This window comes from Leguminivora glycinivorella, chromosome 4 (assembly GCF_023078275.1).
Source record: "Leguminivora glycinivorella isolate SPB_JAAS2020 chromosome 4, LegGlyc_1.1, whole genome shotgun sequence".
Classification (NCBI taxonomy): Eukaryota; Metazoa; Arthropoda; class Insecta; order Lepidoptera; family Tortricidae; genus Leguminivora; species Leguminivora glycinivorella.
Window position 1 is genome coordinate 1,958,764 of NC_062974.1, and position 22,215 is coordinate 1,980,978.

Below are 22,215 nucleotides of genomic sequence, written 5' to 3' on the forward strand. Positions count from 1 at the left end.
AATGAAGATTCTTACAGAAAGAAAAAAGTAAACAATCAAATAATAGAAAATAAAAGAAACAAAAATAAAACTGCAAAAGCACGCCTCAGCCGAGGTTCGAACTCACACCGCTGGCGCGGCGTCCAGACGTCGAAACCGCTAGGCTACGAGCCCGTTGTAATAACTAGTTAATTTTGTGATCCTATTCACCAAAGTCAAGTGCTCGTAAGGTCATCGCACTAGTGTTTCATATTTTTAGTTCACACTTAAATTTTAATATTTTACGCAGACAATCTCGTATTACCGTGCACATAATCAAAGGCTGTCAATACAAGTTACAAAAGTTGTAATTTCCTTACTTTTTAGGCACATTACTCCTTTGGTCAACTTATGTTAATTTGAATATTTTGAATTTTTATTATAATAAAATATAAAGAATGAAATGTGAGACTAGTAATCAATCGTTATTTCTCTAGTCCGACCTCTACGTATTGAATTTGCTTCTAAAAATCAAATAGCTTGATCGCGCGCCCATCGCCATCGCATCGCGTCGCATCGCCGTCGCGGGCCGTCGCGGGCCGTCGCTTACGCAAGACACTCCCATATGAACACAGCGGTTTGATCGCATCGCGTCGCATCGCGTCGCTTAACATTCGCATGTTCATCGCTAGTTCGTCGCGTCGCATCGCCGTCGCGTTCCGTCGCCCACCTAAGACAAGTCCATAGAGATAGAAGGTTTGATTTCGTCGCATCGCATCGCATCGCGTCGCCGTCGCGGGTTCGTCGCTCACGCAAGACGCGGCGTACAAAAATTGACACCCGAAAGCTGCAAGCTGCAATTAAAGACGGACAACTCAGTGGATTTTACTGAGTTCATTTGACACGCTAGGTAGATACGTTTGCTTGATCTATGGTATATATGACATCTGTGATTATATTACATATGATATGTCATTTAAATTTGTTAATTTGATTTTATACATAATTATTATTTTATTCTAATATAAGTTATTTGGTAGGTCAAAGAACTCTTTTATGTCATAGAAGGAGTATTCTATTCCATCATCTTAACTTTTTTTTAAATTGGTGGGTACTGCCTGCATTTTTTATTTCTGCTGGTAGTTTGTTGAAGACTCTAGGTCCTATGTGAGACATGATTTTAGACGACTTAGTCAGTTTGGTAGTATGAGATAAAGTAGAGAAAAAATATTTCCATAAAAATCTTGTTCCGGTCGAACACTATGATAACTAAATCGCGCGTAGGTAGCTAGCGTAGGTACTTATATCAAAAGTATAAAATAAAACATAACACATAAAACATTAAATTAGGATCGAACATGATACTTCCGACTACCATAGATAACAGAGTAGATTAGTAGCTCAAGTACGTTGCGCAGTCATTAAAAATCGCGACTGCGATAAACTATATCTGCATACTTAACATGGATCCAATAAAAATGGCTTTGAGTGTACTGGAAGTCACGTACTTACGCTTGAGTACAATGTAATCGGGTCATTTTGTAATGTTATTTCTAGAAAAAAACCGCAGATCTTGAGTTTATTGCTGGTAGTTTATAGTTCAAGTAGTTTGTATCTTTTCTTTGTTTATTTTTAATCGTTTCTTGTTATTATTATTACGAAATTAGGTGAAGTAATACAGATACTTCTTAGATAATCGTGGATCTAATTGGATGCCGATAATTCTAAGAAAAGATTTTTGTTCATTTATAGTTGGGTTTCTCTGTAAAGGAAAGAGTTTCTTGATGCAATGAAAATATTAGATAAATATTTAACGATAACCCTTACAGAATAGTTATTTGGGGAAATCAATAGGTACTTGTTTTGCTGCAAATCGGGGCTTTAAAGTCGAAAAACACACTGCAATATGTAGGTAAACACTTAACCAGTAGAATGGGCCCTAACCAGGCTAACCACGTATATATTTTTTTCTTATATAGAGGTAGTTTTACACCTACGTAGGTCGTAAGACACAGCATTCCCATTTCTCATTGTTTAAAGTTTGACTAATAAATATACCGCAAAACCAATCTGGTAAATACCAATCAGCCATTCAGTACTGTCACCATTTAGGTATAACTTCAAAGGGACATGTGTACGGAAAACTGTAGGTACGATACACGTGCGAAGAGGAAATTCGTAACTCGTGTCGATTTAAAACACTCCCTTCGGTCGTGCATTAATTTATCGCCACTCGTTTCTAACACTGGTTATCTTAATGTACAGTCCCCGGCATAAATAAGTGATGATTTCTGTACCTTGTCACTTTAACGGCGTGTTTGAAATGATATACGAAATTGCCAAACGATTAAAAGCGCGACTAGGTACAGAAATCATCACTTTTTTACGCCGGTGACTTTATACATTTTATCATACACTGAGAGAAATCTGCATTGTGAATTTAACAAGTTCGACATGTTGCGGGTTTATTCGTTTAAAACAAAAGTATTTTAGTAAACGGAATAAAACACAATATTGATGATACAAGTCGAAATTGTTCGAACAACAAGGACAAACTTGTTACAGGATATTTGATTGATTCAGCCAAACATAGGTTTAAAACAATATGTGTCATGTTACTTTTATAACATCGACTTGTTGATTCAAATGACGAGTAACTTGTAGAATGTACTAGTTACACTTAACAAAATCTAACTTGTTGTTTGAACCAAAGAGCACGTAGGGTCTATTTTAACCAAAAAAACTTGTTGAACGAACATGAAAACTGGTTGTTTTTTTCTCGGTGTATATTTTTCGCTGATTTGTACAGCCGGCAAATCAATTGAGCCTACGCGTAACAAAGTATTGATCTCAGTAAAACGTTTTATTTTAACTTATTAAGCATCATTACCAGCCCACCTATTCCCCAAGCATGGCTATTTTCATTAAAGACTTACGTAAATGGAAATAGTAAAACGGAGAACGAGCATTGCATTTTTAAACCATTATTTGCCAAGAGTGGCACTGGAACTTGAGTAGTTTCATGTGCTCTACCTACACCTTTATGGGACACAGGCGGGATTGTATGGCGGGGTCCATACAAGCCGATTCCCACCGGCTTGCCTAAAATTGATTACTTTAAGTACTTGATTTTTTAAAATATTATTACAGGATTTTATTTAAAATTTCATTAGGTTGCGCGAGTTTACGTATTGTGGACACTGTCATGTGTCAAAAAGAGGTTCTTACAAATCTGGGACACTATTTAGTTGTCGTAAATTGCCTATGCCTAGTTCTAATATTCGCGAATTTCTGTTTTGCCCTATGGTTGACTGGTAGAGAATGCATTAAGTCCGCCATTTGTACTTTTTTTTATTGTGCAATAAAGTTTAAATAAATAAATTACCTAATGTTAAAGTAGGTTTATTTTTGCTCAGTGTTGCTTAGCAAAAATTTTCACCAGCCGCCACTGGTATGTATTTAATGATTATATTTTTTGTTCCAGCAATAATTGGTCCCTGGGAGCGTGACATGAACGTGTCTTCCAAAGGCAGTGAATCCAGGATAGAGCTGCATGCTGAGAAGGACTACGTCACGATCAAGGAGAGTGGGCTCTATTTAGTCTATGCTCAAGTAAGTACAATAAGTACATATGAAGAAATGTTTAAAACAAGCTATGCAAGCGATGTATTTAAAAAAAAATAGTAATAACCATACTCATAAAAAAAAAAGTTATGGCTTTCGGACGCATCTTAATCTAAAAGATGTTTGCGGTTAGGTAGGTTGTGTATGTATGTAGGGTAGTCATAAAACTGTATTATAATTATGTATAACGTATTTATTTATATGATATAACGTCTATATTGCTATAGTTTGAAGGTTAGGTATAGGTTTAGCTTAGGAACGTCTTAACGTCTCCAATTCTCCTTTAACGGCTCTAAGGTTAACTGGAAGAAATCCCTTAATGGGATAAGTTCGCCTTTGTACAAATGATGTGTGTGTTCTTTTTTCTTTACTGTGTGTGTTCTTATCATTGTGCAATAAAGTGTATTACTACTACTACTACTACTACATACAATGTTAGTCTTGTAGACTGAGCGTTTTTACATTATTCGATCCGATATCGGATGCAGGAAGGATGTCAAAGATGGCGCCTACAATCAATACTAATATTATAAATGGGAAAGTGTGTGTCTGTTTGTTTGTCCGTCTTTCCCGGCAAAACGGAGCGACGAATTGACGTGATTTTCCCCCTACCCCACACTTCCCTGAAATGGGGGGTGGAAGTTTGCATGGAGCTTCCGCAATTTTCGAATTTAACGCGAGCGAAGCCGCGGGCAAAAGCTAGTATATTATATAGGATATCGGTCTTACGTCCAATATCGGATCGGATAATGTAAAAATGCACTTAGGCCATTTTTTTTAAAGTTGTCCAATTTTTTTTTTGGATTTGGATTTTTTTATGTGGTTTCCACTCAGAATCGCGAGCTCTTTACATACAATCACGCCTGTATCCCATAAAGGGGTACTCAGGGCAGAGCACATGAACTACTCAAGTTTCAGTGCTACTCTTGGCAAAAAGAGGTTGAAAGAAAACTAAAATATATACTTTATATTCTAATAGGAGAAAAAGTGTTCCAAGGTTTTTTTCCCATTCCGTTACCATTTTTTCATACATTTTGTACGGCGGTAACGGAATGGAAAAGGTTCGAAAAAATGTATGGAAATCTTGGGACATTTTTTTTCTCCTATCATGATCGAAAGAGCTCGCGAGTTTGAGTAATAATCGCGTAAAAAATACCCGTGTTACAAAAAAAGTGGGGTGGACAACTTTGAAAAAAATGGCCCACTTAACATGTTGCCACATCAGGCATTCAGCCGTTGTATATTTAAAACGGGGAACCCCCGCTAAATAAAATACTGATACCTACATAACATAGTAGTACCTACACTCTAATACCATGATAACGTATTTCAATTATATAGTACTATGATTCAGTTTAGAAGTGCCAACATTTCATTCACCGCTGCTGTTATTTGGTAGATTACTGGCGCCTTTTTCGTCTTGAGAGCAATAGAAAGAACTTATAAATAAAATGACGTAATATTATCAGGGTTTTATCAAGTACTTAAAAACATTTAAAATCAAACCAAACATTATTATTGCTGTAATTACATGTAGCAGGTATTACAGAATACAGACCCTGTGAGAGCATATTAGCCATTACTTATTGTAACCTACTTATTAAATTGAAAATATAGTCCTATCCTTATTAAGTTCCTATTTTACCTTATTTATATTAACCTATTATATATTTAACTATTATGAGATAGGAGGCAAACTAGCATACGAAACACCCGAAGGCCTGGCCGAAACGTTGGAAAAAAGGTAAAAATAATGTTAATTAATCGCGTTCGACCTGTGTGTGACTTTAAATATGTGTACAAAGCGCGAGAACTTAAAGTGTTATACCCGAAGGGTTGAAAGTGCGATGCCGGCATTTTAAATTAAAACGGGCCGCATTGTCGCTTATCTTATGGACAAATCTTGCTCATATCTTTGTACTATTGTAAGAAATGCATAAAAGAGAGGTGTGATATTCTAAACTGATATCAATTGGCCCAAAAAGCAAATCAGTCGACACAAATTATTTCATTATTTAGACTCCCCTTCATCACGACTGGTTTACTTTTGAAGGACGAAAAAAAGTACATGTTATAATAACGTCTTTCCCATCACGGAACAATGGTGTTCCGGACCTTTGGGAGGCGTGCGCGGGGCCGAAGCCAACGCGTAGAGACCCTTTTGACACTTTCATGAAATATAATGGGTACACCGAGCGGATGTTAATTGCCATCATGGGACACACGCAGAGGCAGCATCCGCCAGGGTGTAGGACTATTTGACAGTTAATGGAATCTAAAATGAACTGGGCTATTGGATGAAAGTGTATGGATTAAAAACCGGACGCCTGTCTCATAAAACGGTATCCAATTTTTTAACGTTATTATTATTCATATTTAAAGTCACACACAGGTCGAACGCGATTAATTAATATTATTTTTACCTTTTTTCCCAACGCGCGTTCGACCTGTGTGTGACTTTAAATATGTGTACAAAGCGCGAGAACTTAAAGTGTTATGTTATTATTATTATAACGTAATTACAATTACACATTAGAAAATGTGGAAAAATTACCAACGCGAGTAAAGGCCCTTGAACAATGCAAATTGGTCAGACAAAGACAATAACCCCTAACCGCAATGACGCGAAAACAGGCCCGTAATAACGTAACTGTAACAATTAAGTACTACAGAATTATAGATATATGTATATACTAGCTTGTGCCGCGGCTTCGCTCGCGTTAAAGTCGAAAATTGCGGAATGGTCCATACAAACTTCCACCCCCCCATTTTAGGGAAGTGGGGGATTAGAACGCGACAAAAAGTAGCCTATGTCACTCTCCATCCCTTCAACTATCTCTACTTAAAAAATCACGTCAATTTGTCCCTCCGTTTTGCCGTGAAAGATGGACAAACAGACACACACACTTTCCCATTTATAATATTACTAACTTTTGCCCGCGGCTTCGCTCGCGTTAGAAAGAGACAAAAAGTAGACTATGTCACTCTCCATCCCTTCAACTATCTGCACTTAAAAAATCACGTCAATTTGTCCCTCCGTTTTGCCGTGAAATATGGACAAACAAACCGACACACACACTTTCCCATTTATAATATTAGTATGGATTAGTAAGCGAGCAATATATATGTTTACAAATTGAATATAAATACATTTCAATTGACATAATATTTGTTTAATTGTTGTAGCCAATAAGGGAATAGTCACGGTTTTCCGTCTTAGGTATATTGTTTTAGTTTTTGTCTAAACTCAAGTTAACTATTGCAAATTACAAGGCCTGCCTTGCAACAGATATGTTAAAAGAGGCATTTTTTACACAAGTAAACTTGAATTACAAAGTTTGGAAACCATGATGCTTGAATTTACTAGCCTCAGTACAATTCTTGTGTAGAAATAGTTACTATTAACACGCTTTTTTTTAACCAATTCAACATTACGATATACATCTTACGCGGCGATTAATCGTCATTGTCAAAATGCACGAGTGTCGATATTGAGCTGTAGCCTGTAGCCACGCTCGCCGACGACGCTAATAATTTTCACCACACCAACTGGTAAAGGCTTACTTTGCTATTCAAAAACAGATAGCTAAATTGCATTTTATCCACAAGAGTGCAAAGTAATTTCATACAAATTTTAACTTGATGTCTTAATCTGGCTTGTAGAATTTAAATAAATTGACGGATTTGTTTTATTTTAGTCAGTATTTTGTTCGTGTTGGTGTGGTGAAATTTTTTGTGTTTCACTCGGCAGCAAAGTTTGTTTAACCTTCGTGCCTTGAAACCTACGTAACGCTCAAGATTCCACTTTCTGAGCCACTCGCTACGCTCGCGGTTAGAATCTTTCGCTTGCTCGGGTATCAATATTGGCACGTGCGGTTAAACAATAACTTTGCTTCCTTGTAAAACAAATAACTATTTCGAACATTGTATGAATACACTTACCGAGGCCCGAGGAGCGCGTGGGCTTCTCAGGGAGTTAGGGAAGCGGTTAAGGGACCCTCGACAGGTGACCCTCGCGCCGGCAGCTTTCTCGCGCAAATAACTGCTATTGCAATACAGTGCGGGGATGCTGCCTGCGTGATAGGCACCTTGCCGAGAAGCCAGGGCTTAGACGAGGTATTTTTATTTTTTAGATAGCTTTTTAGATTTCTTACCGATGATAAGAAGAACCCAAATTAAACGTAATTTCCTTCTTCCACAGATAGTATACTTATCCCGCGCCCCAAACTGCTACTTCCTCTGGGCGCGGCAGTCCTCCGTCCCGCGCATGCTCTCAACCTGCGCCACCGGCGACAACACCTCCAACAAGAACCCCAAGCAAGCGCAGATGTCCTGCTCTGTACAAACAGTCGCCAGGTTTACCGCAGGCGACACCGTCAACCTCGCGCAGCGGGAACCCAACCAGATACTGTGGCTCAGGCCCGGCAACTCCTACTTCGGGTTCGTCAAACTTAGTTCCTAATATGGCTGTGAATGTGATAGTTATGGGGTCACCGCGTGTTTGAAATGTGAACTAGAGTGTGAATAACACGAAAAATGGTGAGATAAGTGAGTCTTTTCATTTAGGGATTCAAACTAATCAAACTATAAAGATGTATATTATAAGGCCCATGTTTACATTATCATAATTATATCTTTGATCATAGGCTTCAACATCAACATGAAGAAAAGGACGGCATGTTGTCTATGATCGTATTTCTATGATAGTGTAATATCGGTCTTAGTCCACTTTTGCCTTTTGTCATTTCAAACTACTAAAAGTAGAGACTTTTCTTTTATACTTTTGTATCAGAAGTATTTCAATATAGTCAATTCAAAATTGACAGTGAATCGAAAAATGGGCCATTTTTTCAAAGTGCGCCCACACACTTTTTTGGATTTGGATTTTTTTATGTGGTTTCCACTCATGAATATAAGTATACTAATGCTACAAAAAAGTGGGGTTGACAACTTTGAAAAAAATGGCCCAAAAAGTTTTGCAAGTTCAATGCAACACGCGGGACTGAAAGTGTAAGCATGGTGCTGTAGTTAAGAAACGTGATAACTTCTCCGGACATTATTTAGTTTAAGAAATGTAGTTTAAGTATGTCTCAAATCGTACTGAGTACGAGAGACAAAAGTTTTTTATTTGTACAGTGTTGTATTACGGACTATCGAAGTTCAGAATGGTGTAGTTTAAACAGATTTTTTTTTAATGTAGGTATGTAAGTGTCATGTAGAGTTGTAGACCAATTTAGGCTCAAAAGAAAAACACTGCCATGTATGTACTGTACCTCTACTTTAAGATTAGATTAGATTTGAGCTCTCAATAGCTCTGTCAAGATTATTATTTTCTATGAAAGTGCTTAAAGGTTTCATTGGTGCACGTTCGAAAATGTTAGTATTTTAAAGTAAAGGTACTTACCCCCATTTCACGTAAAAATAGAAGCCTTATAAACTCTTCTAAGGACATTGGAAATACATAGTTTTCGTATATAGTTATAGGATATATTACAATGTGCCTTAAAATATAGTCAATAGTTTAGTAATGGACATATTTTTTTATAAATATGGTGTAAATGGTATTGCGTGTTTGCGTTTTATTCCAGATACTAGAAAAGGTCATAGATGGCGCCGGCATAGATTTTACTCTTCTGCAGTTATGTCCTAACATTAGGCTTAAATGGCTTTGGCAGGTTAGAGCCTTCACATTATCCCATCCGATGTCGGATGTAGAAAGAATTTCAAAAGCAGATGTCAAATATGGCGCCTTTAATATAATTATATGATGACCGCCAACACCCGATATTGGACAATGTGAAAACCCTTACAAAAAATGTATTTATGTTATGACAGATGTAACATAAGTGCGTTTTCACATTATCCGATCCGATATCGGATGTCGAAGTTGTCGAACCGATATCCCACACATTACAGGCGCCATCTTGGATTTCTTCTATTGAAATCCTTCCGACATCCGATATCGGATCGGATAGTGTGAAAACAGCCTAAGGGTTCCTTTTTTACATTTTTGTATGGAACCCTAAAAAGAACATAATGTGTTAGGTAATCCTCTTGTGTCTGTCAGGTCAAGACCACTGGCAACATCTGCTCAGCTTTTCTACTGACCAATGCAACGCCCAATTTGTCATATTCGTGCTATTTTGGTACTCAGTTTGTATGATTGCGTACTTGCGTAGTAAATTGACCAATCTGACTGTCATAATAGTGTTTAAAATGTAAAATATGGCCCATTTTTTTCAAAGTTGTCCACCCCAGTTTTTTTGTAACATAGGTATTTTTTACGCGATTCATACTCAGAATCGAGAGCTCTTTCGATCCTGATAGGAGAAAAAAAATGCCCCAAGATTTCCATACATTTTTACACCTTCCATTCCGTTCCCGCCATACAAAATGTATGATAAAATGGTAACGGAAAAGAGGGGTGGACAACTTTGACCGTGTGGTGACGGGTTAAGAATTTCACCACCCCCTTTCTTCCCGTGGGTGTCGTAGAAGTCGACTGTGGGATATGGGTTAAATTGTGGCGTAGGCGAGAGGCTGGCAACCTGTCACTGCAATGTCACAATTTCGTTTTATTCCATCCCATTTTTGCCAAGAGTGGCACTGAAACTTGAGTGGTTCATGTGCTCCGCCTACCCCTTTATGGGATACAGGCGTGATTGTATGTATGTTGTATGGACAACTTTGAAAAAAATGGCCCTTATATATGTTAGGTGATAATTTGATAAAAGTGCCATAATATTATGGGATTTAACCTATTGACAAACTTCTTGAGATCCAGTAAAATGTTTTATTGTCGAGTCCAAAAAGTATGTCACATATTGTTATGACTCATTATTTTTAATGTATTCAAATGTCACAATGTTATGTGTACTTATAAGTAAGTAATCTATATTTGTACTTATAATTTGTGCTTCCAATGGTACTTTTGTATTTTTTGTTGTATATTAATGTACCTATAAACAATTTTTAAGTAAATTGATCTCTCGATTTGATAAAAAGAACCCCACGCGATAATATGTAGTCAGTTAAAAATTAGTTTTTAATGGAAATTTTGTAATTTTATATAGAACAGTGCTCTGGACCACGTATATTTTGCTCAAAATCAGTACTTCATGTTTAATCCTTTAACGCAAAGTACTCTTATATAGTGGCATGCCTGTCAAAGTAACCTTCAATATATCGAGTAGATAGGTAGCCAAGTTGTCAATAATTTACGCTAGAAGAAACACAAAGTGTTTCGATGTCATAGCGCAAGCGATTGTCTATTTTTTTGTGATGGCTGCAGTCTTCTCTTAGGATATGCGCCCACGGGCGATTTTGTCGCCGCAACGTTTTTGGTCTCTCACACCATCGGGCTAGGGCTAGCACGAGTATGAAAGTGCGCCCTTAAGCGACGCAACTTTTCATTAAAAAAAAATCGCCCGTGGGCGCATGCCGTATGCGGTGGCAGTTCAGTATAGTATGAACCAAATAGTTCTGATAAAATTCCGCAACATGGCGCGTACCCATCAAGCGCGGATCCAGCTTCGTGCCCAGGGGGGGTCACGTGGTAAAGGCCCGGGGCCCCAGGGGGGGGTCACGTGGTTTATTTGTAGGGCCAACTTAGGCTCCAGGGGGGGTCATGACCCCCATGACCCCCCCCCTGGATCCGCGCATGGTAGTCATATATTACATGGCTCCATACTGTTTATATTTGTTAGTTATCGGCAGAGATGTTGGAGTTTGCAATAAACGTTATTGGGTTCAAAGGGTTAAACGTGTGAAGTGGATAGTGTGGTCGTATTTTTAACCGACTTCAAAAAAGGAGGAGGTTCTCAATTCGACTGAATGTTTTTTTTTTTTTTTTTTTTTTTTTTTTTTTTGTATGTATGTTATTCGATATCTCCGAGAATCATGGACCGATTTTCAAAATTTTTTTTTCATTCGATCAGGTATAACCCCGAGATGGTCCCATTGGCACCAAGTCGGGGTCTGATGATGGGATCTTGGAGAAATCGAGGGAACTCCTCAAATGTTATAGGCACATGTAATGTTTTTAGTGTATTTTTCAAAGGTACACCAGTATTTACGCCTGATGGTGATAACTTTATGTGGCTGAGCTGATGATGGAAGGTCAACTCCTCAATGGTTAGGAGTTAAAGGATAATTCTTTCACTACTGTACATATATTCGGACTGATACGTAAAATATCAGGATTGCAATAATCTAAACATCCAAATTATAAACAAATCAATTATTTTTGGAGTCGGTACCAGCCTGCGTATGGTTGGGTGGTGCAAACAGGAATAGCAAGGCGATGAACAGGTCTGGTACCGACTACAAAAATAATTGATTTGTTTATAATTTGGATGTTTAGATTATTGCAATCCGATAAGAAATCTGAATTCAAAGGTTTATTATTTTTTGCTTTTTAGTTTCTCCGTGTTTTGTAACGCGCTTATTTTTGAAGGCGGTTTTATTTTTTGTTAAAAAGTTATTATTTAGCAGTGTGATCTGTATTGTTTATGTTAATAAACATTGTATTTTCAACATTATGTTTTATTTCCTTAGTCCCACTTATTAAATAAAACTTCGTAGGGATATTCTGAGCTTACTGATGGCTACTATAGCTAGTATTAGACAGTCATGACTTCCTAAACCTTTGGCAGAATTTAAAAATTGATTGAAAATGTAGGGGTGAAGGTTTAATTCCCATACAAAATTTGATTTCGCGCCAGTTTTGGTTGACCATCTACTATCTACGATATGTAAGGTTTTCCCTTCATGTCTCATAATCTTGGGACAGCCTGTATTAATGGATTGAATTCAAACGACTGTGTTACCACAACAATGGGGTTCCCCGCATTATCAGATTTATCAGTCTTACAAGAAGAGTTTTGAATGGTTCACGGTTATTTTCATTAGACTTATATATAGACCGTGATTACCTTTTTCCCCGGTCAATATAAGTTAAGGTGCGCGCCCACGGGCAACAAAGTTGCTCGGCGACTTACGTATTTGTATGAAAAGTTGCGTCGCTTCGTGTGCGCACTTTCATACTAGCCCATAGACCGATGATGTGAGCGACAAAAAAGTCGCCGCCAAAAGTTGCTCGTGTGCGCGCTCTCTTAGTCTTACAAGGCTCGCTTATCTCAAAGATTACTAAGTATAATAATTATATAGGACGCGGAACTTATTCTGCACATATTATATTTCATGATTTAACCTTTAAATACATAATATAATGTTTTTTTTTTTACTTATGAGTTCTATAGATGTTTTATGCTTTATCCCACCAAACGTAGCGCAATTATTGAGTAACGTGTGAAGCAGCTATAAATTGAGGCGCTGTCAAACCACCGTCGAACGGAACGTAAAATTCTAACCTCTAAATAAATTGCGAGATATTACTATCGTACACTAAAATAGTAAAATAAATAATACATAATAATATACAGTAAGCTCTGTTAGACGTGCTGATAAAAGATTTAAAATGTTAACAAGGTATTCTAACATATCCTATTACTTTAGTGCTAGATATTTTATCAATGGTATTTATAATTTATTATTCTTATTTCAGACTTCGATTCAAGCGGGATTTTAGAGTTATTGTGCGATGTTTGTCCGACAAACCCTCCGATGGCGATGGGAAAAAGCCTGAGCAACAGCCAAGTCCTGCAGCAAAAAAAGAAAAGCAAACAGATTCTAGCACAGACAAAATCCAAGCACTGTTGAAGAGTATGATGTCTGAGCCTTTATCTAAGGAAGCAGAGTACAGAGCCAACTTTGCTTCGGCTCCAGACGTGAGGCGACAGCGGAAGAATGATGAAATAGAGGTTAAAGTAGAGAAAATAGGTTGGTATATCAATTTAACCCTTTATAGGGCACTGGTCTCAAAAAAGACCACCCTGTAAGACTATCTTTTTGTATTTTTTCTTGTACAGAATTTTTAGGACTACAGGATGGCGATGAAATGAAATGAAATGAAATGAAATTTTTTATTCGTAACATACAGTTATAAGGTCAGGAAATATGTTAATTATTTATATTTGTTACAATTTGTATTGAATTAGCTAATTTATATATTTTAATATCACATTAGCAGTAAATTGAAAAAATCTTGATAATTATAAAAATTATTTTCTTCGAGCCACAACTTTAGCCTATTTTTAAAAATTTGGGTGGATGCCGCATTTCTCACAGTGCCTGGCAATCGATTGTAAACGGAAGGCCCTATGTAATATATGGATCTTTCCGTCTTCGCAAGTTTGTGCGAGATTGAACTTAGCCTATCCTCATACTTATTACTATGTAAGCTGTATTTCTGATTCGTCCCCCTGCGCATGAATTCATGAGGTTTGAACTCACAATTTTTTTGAGTCTTGCCCGTTAAAGGGTTAAACTAACACAATTTATATTCATCATTTTTAGAAGTAAAACAGGTCTTAATCGTGTAACACTTATACAAATATAAATGAAGTATTATGCAATGAAGTCTTGTTTTACCCCTAAAATTTAAAAACCTATTTTAAATGCCTAAATACATGATTATAAATGGTGTATTCTTATTTTTGCTACCTGGCACAAATGAGTGAAGGTCATGTGGTAATAAAAATTCAGTAAAATTCTAAAGTACTGAATGTCTCTAAAAATAAAACTTGCCCACCAAAGCTGTCGCCTACAGAAGGATGCCCACTAGCTTCCTCTATTCCTACTCTATATCATCTATAGGGTGATACCTTTTCTTTGCTAGAGTGATGAAGACGGGTGGATGTCAAAGTTGCGTAGACAGCGCGCGATCTACCCTCGCTGTCGCATTCTCACTCAATGGTCTTCAGTTCACCGAACATTCTTTACGTGCATTGTATGTTGAGAAACGTCGTCATTGGCAAAATCCACCTCGGAAAAAAGACCGAGGAGTGAAAGCCATTAAAAAAAAAACACACTACACTTACAGTAATAAATATAAGTCTAATGAAAATAACCGAGAATCTTTCAAAACTCTCAAGCAAATCTTGTACATGGATTCTAGGCTATACATACATACTTATATAGATAAATACTTTTATTCTTATATTTTTCATTTTCAGAGGAGAGCATTACAAAGGCAGCGGGTGAAGTTGCACAAGCCATCGGTGGAGACATGAAGCAAACAGAAGCAGAATTACTGTCCAAAGTTCTGGGAAAAATTAATCAAACATCTACGAGTCTTAGGTAGTTATTGTGTGATGATCACAAATATAAATTCCTAAATTGTAGATGTTTTCTAATACCTCTGGCTGAGTACCCACAACACAAGCCTTCTTGAGCTCAGGCGCCCATTTCTTGAAGCTACAAATTACAATTTACAATCGGTAGTCAATGTCTAATATGATAAGTTGGAAAGAGACTTCCTCTTGTAACTTGTAACTTTCAGTTTTGAGAAATGGGCCCCAGGACTTAGCCAATTTGTGAAAGAATGTCCCTTTAATATTTGTTTATAATCATGATAATAGTAGAAATTCATTCATTCCCTTTAGTACAAAATTTAAATTTAAAGTCATAAATTCAGTTTCAATTTAAATATATGTCTTGCTAGAGGCATTCTATAATTTTTATGCTGATATATGTAGAAATAAATACTAAAACTGGTTAAGAACTAATTATTATGCTGAAAATATTCCACACAGTTAGGGCTGCCATCCGTCCGGGTTTCCCCGGATTTGTCCAAGTTTGGAGGCCGTCCGGGCGGGGTGTCAAAAAGTGTCCGGGAAAACCCGGACACTTTTCATGTTAATACTTAAATCATTTTTTCGGACTCGTCCGGGGAAAAAATGGGATTTACGCCAAATGTCCGGGTTTTTTAAATCTTGGTCCGGATTTGGCGAAATTCGAAATGGCAGCCCTACACACAGTAGACAACAACATTTTTTTTAATATTTACATTCCAGTGACCTGTTGGTTGGCATGAAAGTAGACCACTCAAAAGGTGGTGAAGAAAGAGCCCCTGTCCACAAGGAAACACGAGGGGAGCAAGTAAAGAGAATCGTCAGGGCTAAAGAGGGGCAACGGCAGAGCACACAGCAAACCAGGCCCAAGCAAGATGTGAAGACAGTTAGGCCGCCAACTAGGGAACGGAAGAGGTTAGTAGAATATAGTGACACAAGGAAGAGTGAAGCAACTCGTCAGGGCTAAAGAGGGGCAATGGTAGAGTACACAGCAGAGCAGGCCCAAGCAAGATGTGAAGACATTTATTCTGCCAATTAGGGAAAGGAAGAGGTTAGTAGAATATAGTTACAAGAACAAGTAAAGCGAATCGTCGGGGCTAAAGAGGGGCAACGGCAGAGCACACAGCGAACCAGGCCCAAGCAACATGTGAAGACAGTTAGGCCGCCAACTAGGGAACGAAAGAGGTTAGTAGAATATAGTGACACAAGGAAGAGTGAAGCAACTCATCAGGGCTAAAGAGGGGTACACAGCAGAGCAGGCCCCAGCAAGATGTGAAGACATTTATTCTGCCAATTAGGGAAAGGAAGAGGTTAGTAGAATATAGTTACAAGAACAAGGAAAGCGAATCGGCGGGGGTAAAGAGGGGCAACGGCAGAACACACAGCAAACCAGGCACAAGCAACATGTGAAGACAGTTAGGCTGCTAACTAGGGAAAGGAAGAGTGAAGCAACTATTCAAGGCTAGACAGACTCGAAGTCAGTAACATAAAAAAAAACTACTATAAAAATTCTCCAGGTTAGCTGGACTTCTTTAAAAAGTCATCATTCCCTTGCCCTTTTCCCATTATTTGGGGTCGGCGCAGCAGATCATCTTCCTCCATTTCTCTCTATCAGCCGTCATTTCCATACTAATACCTTTCACTCTCATATCGTTGTTCACACATTCCATCCATCTTTTCTTAGGCCTTCCACTACCATTGTATCCATCCACTTTCATATTTACCACTCGTTTTATAACATTGCTTTCATCCCTCCGCATTACATAGTCTAGAGCCAATTTGGCCACAAGTCGTCTCCTTCACGATTTTCGTCGACATCTCTTCTAAATACCTAAAACAGGTATGGATATGTTCCTCGTTCTCTCCAGATTACGAATTGACCTGTTTTAGTTTAAGGAGGGGGGGACGGGTCGAGAAAAAGGGGGGAAAGATGGCGACCGACCATCATAGATATTTATTCACATCTCGAGTCCTATGGCACCAATCCGTTCGTGCGAGGTGTCATTTGAAAGCTTATTAAACTTACTTTAATTGTTTTCAAATAACTATGCTCATAAAAGTAACCGTTTAGGAAATATTTGAAAATATGTGTTTTTTTATCGCGCATGAATTGCACAAGTACTAGTAAAAAATGCGTCTAACTCAATAAACAATAACTTTACCGCAATTGATGTTATTATAAAATTTTCGCGTCTATTCATGCTCTTTCTAAAAATATAAGTTTCATTGGTATATGATAATATATAACCATATAATTAAGAATTTTGTTTGGCAGGGGTTATCCTCCAGGTCGCATAAACGGGCGCTGACCGTAGTAAAGTATTCAATATTTTTGAGGTCTTATTTTACGGATCCATATGTGAGAGGTATCGTTTGAAAGATAATTAAACCTACTATAATTGTTTACACATAACTATAGTATTTAAGGTAGCTGTTTACATAATATTTGAAAATATGTGTTTTTTATCGAGCATGAATCGCACAAGTACTGGTAAAAAATGCTTCTAAGTCAATAAACAAGAACGTTACCCCAATTGATGTTATGATAAAATTTACGCGACTATTCATGAGCTTTCTAAAAATATAAGTTTTATTGGTAAGTGATAATATAACCATTAAATTACGAATTTTGTTTCGTAGTGGTCACTCCGCCGGTCGCATAAAAATGAGCGCTGACCGTAGTAAAGTATTCAATATTTTTAAGTTCTTATTTTACGGATCCATATGTAAGAGGTATCATTTGAAAGCAAATTAAACCTACTATAATTATTTTTGTATAACTATAGTTATAAAGGTAGCTGTTCACAAAATATTTGAAAACATGGGTTTTTTTACGAGCACGAGTTGCACATATACAGATAAAGAATGCTTCTAACTTAATAAACCATAACTTTACCGCAATTAATGTTATTATAAAATTTACGCGAAATTTCATGCGCTTTCTAAAAATATAAGTTTTATTGGTGTAGGATTATATATGACCAAGTAATTACGAATTTGGTTTAGCAGGTGTCACTGCGCCCTGTCACGATATTGGGTGCTGACTGACGTCGCCAAATTTTCTACGTTACTCAGATCCTATTTTACTGATAAATTTGTGAGAGGTATCATTTGAAAGCATATTATGCGTACTATCTTTATTTCTAATATTTCAAGTCGAAACTGTAGAAGTTTACAAAATATTTGATTAGTAATATGTGTATTTTACTGTGCATGAATAGCATTGGCATTGATAAGACACGCTTCTAGCTCAATAAATTATAGTTTTCTGCAATTGAAATAATAACAAAATAAACGGAAAATGTATGACTTACACAAAAAATAAGTTTGGTTTGTATTGCATAAACAATTAATTTGAATTTGTTCAGCTCAACTACTGCGCACCATCATATAAATGGATGTCCACCGTCGTTGCCTTTTTTCATGATTTTTCAGATTTTATTTCACTAATCGTATATTCATAATAAATAAAATCTATCACGTATCGAATTTACTTATATACTTAATTGATCAGTAAAATAAAATCTGTAAAATGATGAAGAAATTAAGGCAACGGCGGTGGACATCCGTTTATATGACGATTGACCGTGCGCAGTGGGTATGGTGGACAAATTAACATTAATTGTTTAAGCAAATCTAACAAAACTCATTTTTTGTAAAGGCCATACATTTTGCGGTTCATTTCGTTATTATATCAATTGCAGAAAAATATAATTTATTGAGCTAGAAGCATGTTTCACTCGTATCAGTGCGAATGCTATTCATATACAGTAAAAATACACATATTGTCAAATATTTTGTAAACTTCTACAATTACGACTAACATTATTAAAAAGTAACGATAGTACGCATAATATGCTTTCAAATGATACCTCTCACAAATTGATCGCTAAAATATGATCTGAGAAATACATAAAATTAGGCGACGGTTAGCACCTATTTACGTCACGGGGGTGCAGTGACACCTGCTAAACCAAATTCGTAATTACTTGGTTGTATAATATCATACATCAATAAAACTTATATTTTTAGAAAGCATATGAAATGTCCTGTAAATCTTATCATAACATTATTTGCGGTAAAGTTATTGTTTATTGGTCATGCACCAAGATACAATCTTAAAAATTATGAAAACGGCAACGAAAATGGTCATCCATGTATATGACGGTGCGCAGTGAGTATGATGGATAAATTAACATTAGTTCTTTATGCAATACTGACAAAACTTATTATTTGAAAAGGTCATACATTTCGCCGTTTATTTTGTTATTATATCAATTGCGGAAAAAATATAATTCATTGAGCTAGAAGCATGTTTTACTCACATCGGTTCCAATGCATATTTTCAAATATTTTGTTAGCTACTACAGTTACAACTAAAATTATTGAGAACCAATGATAGTACGCATAATATGCTTTCAAAAGATTCCTGTTAAATAAAATAGGATCTGAAAAATATAGAAAATTTGGTGACGGTCAGCATCCATACGTGGCCGGGCGCTGTGGCCCCTACTTTACCATATTTGTAATTACTTGGTTATATAATATCATACACCAAAAAAACTTATGTTATTAGAAAGCACACGAAATTCCGCGTAAATCTTATACTAACATCAATTCCGGAAAGTTGTTGTTTATTGATTAAGAAGCATTTTTTACCAGTAGGTAGGTACTTGTGCGACTCATGGTCTATAAAACACATATTTTCAAATATTTTCTAAACAGCTACCTTTATGATTATAGTTATTTATAAAAAAATATAGTAGGTTTAATTAGCTTTGAAACGATACCTCTCGCATATGGATCCGTAAAATAGGACCTCAAAAATATTGAATACTTTACTACGGTCAGCGCCCATATCTGCGACCGGGCAGAGTGACTCCTGCTAAACCAAATTCGTAATTACATGGTTATATATTATCATATACCAATGAAACTTATATTTTTAGAAAGAGCATGAATAGACGCGAAAATTTTATAATAACATCAATTGCGGTAAAGTTATTGTTTATTGAGTTAGACGCATTTTTTCTAGTACTTGTGCAATTAATGCGCGATAAAAAAACACATATTTTCAAATATTTCGTAAACGGTTACTTTTATGAGTATAGTTATTTAAAAACAATTAAAGTAGGTTTAATAAGCTTTCAAACGACACCTTGCACGAACAGATTGGTGGCATAGGACTCGAGATGTGAATAAATATCTATGATGGTCGGCCGCCATCTTTCTCCCCCTTTTTCTCAACCCGTCCCCCCCTCCTTAAACTAAAACAGGTCAATTCGTAATCTGGAGATAACGAGGAACACATCCATACCTGTTTTAGGTATTTAGAAGAGATGTCGACGACTTTTTGTAAAAGAGGTCGTTTGGTCCCTGACTATATGGGCGCTGACCGTAGTAAAGTATTCAATATTTTTGAGGTCCTATTTTACGGATCCATATGCGAGAGGTATCGTTTCAAAGCTAATTAAACCTACTATATTTTTTTATAAATAACTATAATCATAAAGGTAGCTGTTTAGAAAATATTTGAAAATATGTGTTTTATAGACCATGAGTCGCACAAGTACCTACCTACTGGTAAAAAATGCTTCTTAATCAATAAACAACAACTTTCCGGAATTGATGTTAGTATAAGATTTACGCGGAATTTCGTGTGCTTTCTAATAACATAAGTTTTTTTGGTGTATGATATTATATAACCAAGTAATTACAAATATGGTAAAGTAGGGGCCACAGCGCCCGGCCACGTATGGATGCTGACCGTCACCAAATTTTCTATATTTTTCAGATCCTATTTTATTTAACAGGAATCTTTTGAAAGCATATTATGCGTACTATCATTGGTTCTCAATAATTTTAGTTGTAACTGTAGTAGCTAACAAAATATTTGAAAATATGCATTGGAACCGATGTGAGTAAAACATGCTTCTAGCTCAATGAATTATATTTTTTCCGCAATTGATATAATAACAAAATAAACGGCGAAATGTATGACCTTTTCAAATAATAAGTTTTGTCAGTATTGCATAAAGAACTAATGTTAATTTATCCATCATACTCACTGCGCACCGTCATATACATGGATGACCATTTTCGTTGCCGTTTTCATAATTTTTAAGATTGTATCTTGGTGCATGACCAATAAACAATAACTTTACCGCAAATAATGTTATGATAAGATTTACAGGACATTTCATATGCTTTCTAAAAATATAAGTTTTATTGATGTATGATATTATACAACCAAGTAATTACGAATTTGGTTTAGCAGGTGTCACTGCACCCCCGTGACGTAAATAGGTGCTAACCGTCGCCTAATTTTATGTATTTCTCAGATCATATTTTAGCGATCAATTTGTGAGAGGTATCATTTGAAAGCATATTATGCGTACTATCGTTACTTTTTAATAATGTTAGTCGTAATTGTAGAAGTTTACAAAATATTTGACAATATGTGTATTTTTACTGTATATGAATAGCATTCGCACTGATACGAGTGAAACATGCTTCTAGCTCAATAAATTATATTTTTCTGCAATTGATATAATAACGAAATGAACCGCAAAATGTATGGCCTTTACAAAAAATGAGTTTTGTTAGATTTGCTTAAACAATTAATGTTAATTTGTCCACCATACCCACTGCGCACGGTCAATCGTCATATAAACGGATGTCCACCGCCGTTGCCTTAATTTCTTCATCATTTTACAGATTTTATTTTACTGATCAATTAAGTATATAAGTAAATTCGATACGTGATAGATTTTATTTATTATGAATATACGATTAGTGAAATAAAATCTGAAAAATCATGAAAAAAGGCAACGACGGTGGACATCCATTTATATGATGGTGCGCAGTAGTTGAGCTGAACAAATTCAAATTAATTGTTTATGCAATACAAACCAAACTTATTTTTTGTGTAAGTCATACATTTTCCGTTTATTTTGTTATTATTTCAATTGCAGAAAACTATAATTTATTGAGCTAGAAGCGTGTCTTATCAATGCCAATGCTATTCATGCACAGTAAAATACACATATTACTAATCAAATATTTTGTAAACTTCTACAGTTTCGACTTGAAATATTAGAAATAAAGATAGTACGCATAATATGCTTTCAAATGATACCTCTCACAAATTTATCAGTAAAATAGGATCTGAGTAACGTAGAAAATTTGGCGACGTCAGTCAGCACCCAATATCGTGACAGGGCGCAGTGACACCTGCTAAACCAAATTCGTAATTACTTGGTCATATATAATCCTACACCAATAAAACTTATATTTTTAGAAAGCGCATGAAATTTCGCGTAAATTTTATAATAACATTAATTGCGGTAAAGTTATGGTTTATTAAGTTAGAAGCATTCTTTATCTGTATATGTGCAACTCGTGCTCGTAAAAAAACCCATGTTTTCAAATATTTTGTGAA

The 22,215-nt window shown here is 36.2% G+C and overlaps 1 protein-coding gene across 1 annotated transcript in view; it reads left to right on the top strand.

Moving 5' to 3' along the window:
* Window positions 1-22,215, top strand: part of LOC125225872 — a 53,687-nt gene that overhangs the window by 26,645 nt on the left and 4,827 nt on the right. The window contains 5 exon segments of the mRNA XM_048129749.1: window positions 3,443-3,570; window positions 7,784-8,022; window positions 13,148-13,422; window positions 14,658-14,781; window positions 15,498-15,689. Coding sequence (XP_047985706.1) covers window positions 3,443-3,570; window positions 7,784-8,022; window positions 13,148-13,422; window positions 14,658-14,781; window positions 15,498-15,689 — 958 coding nt within the window.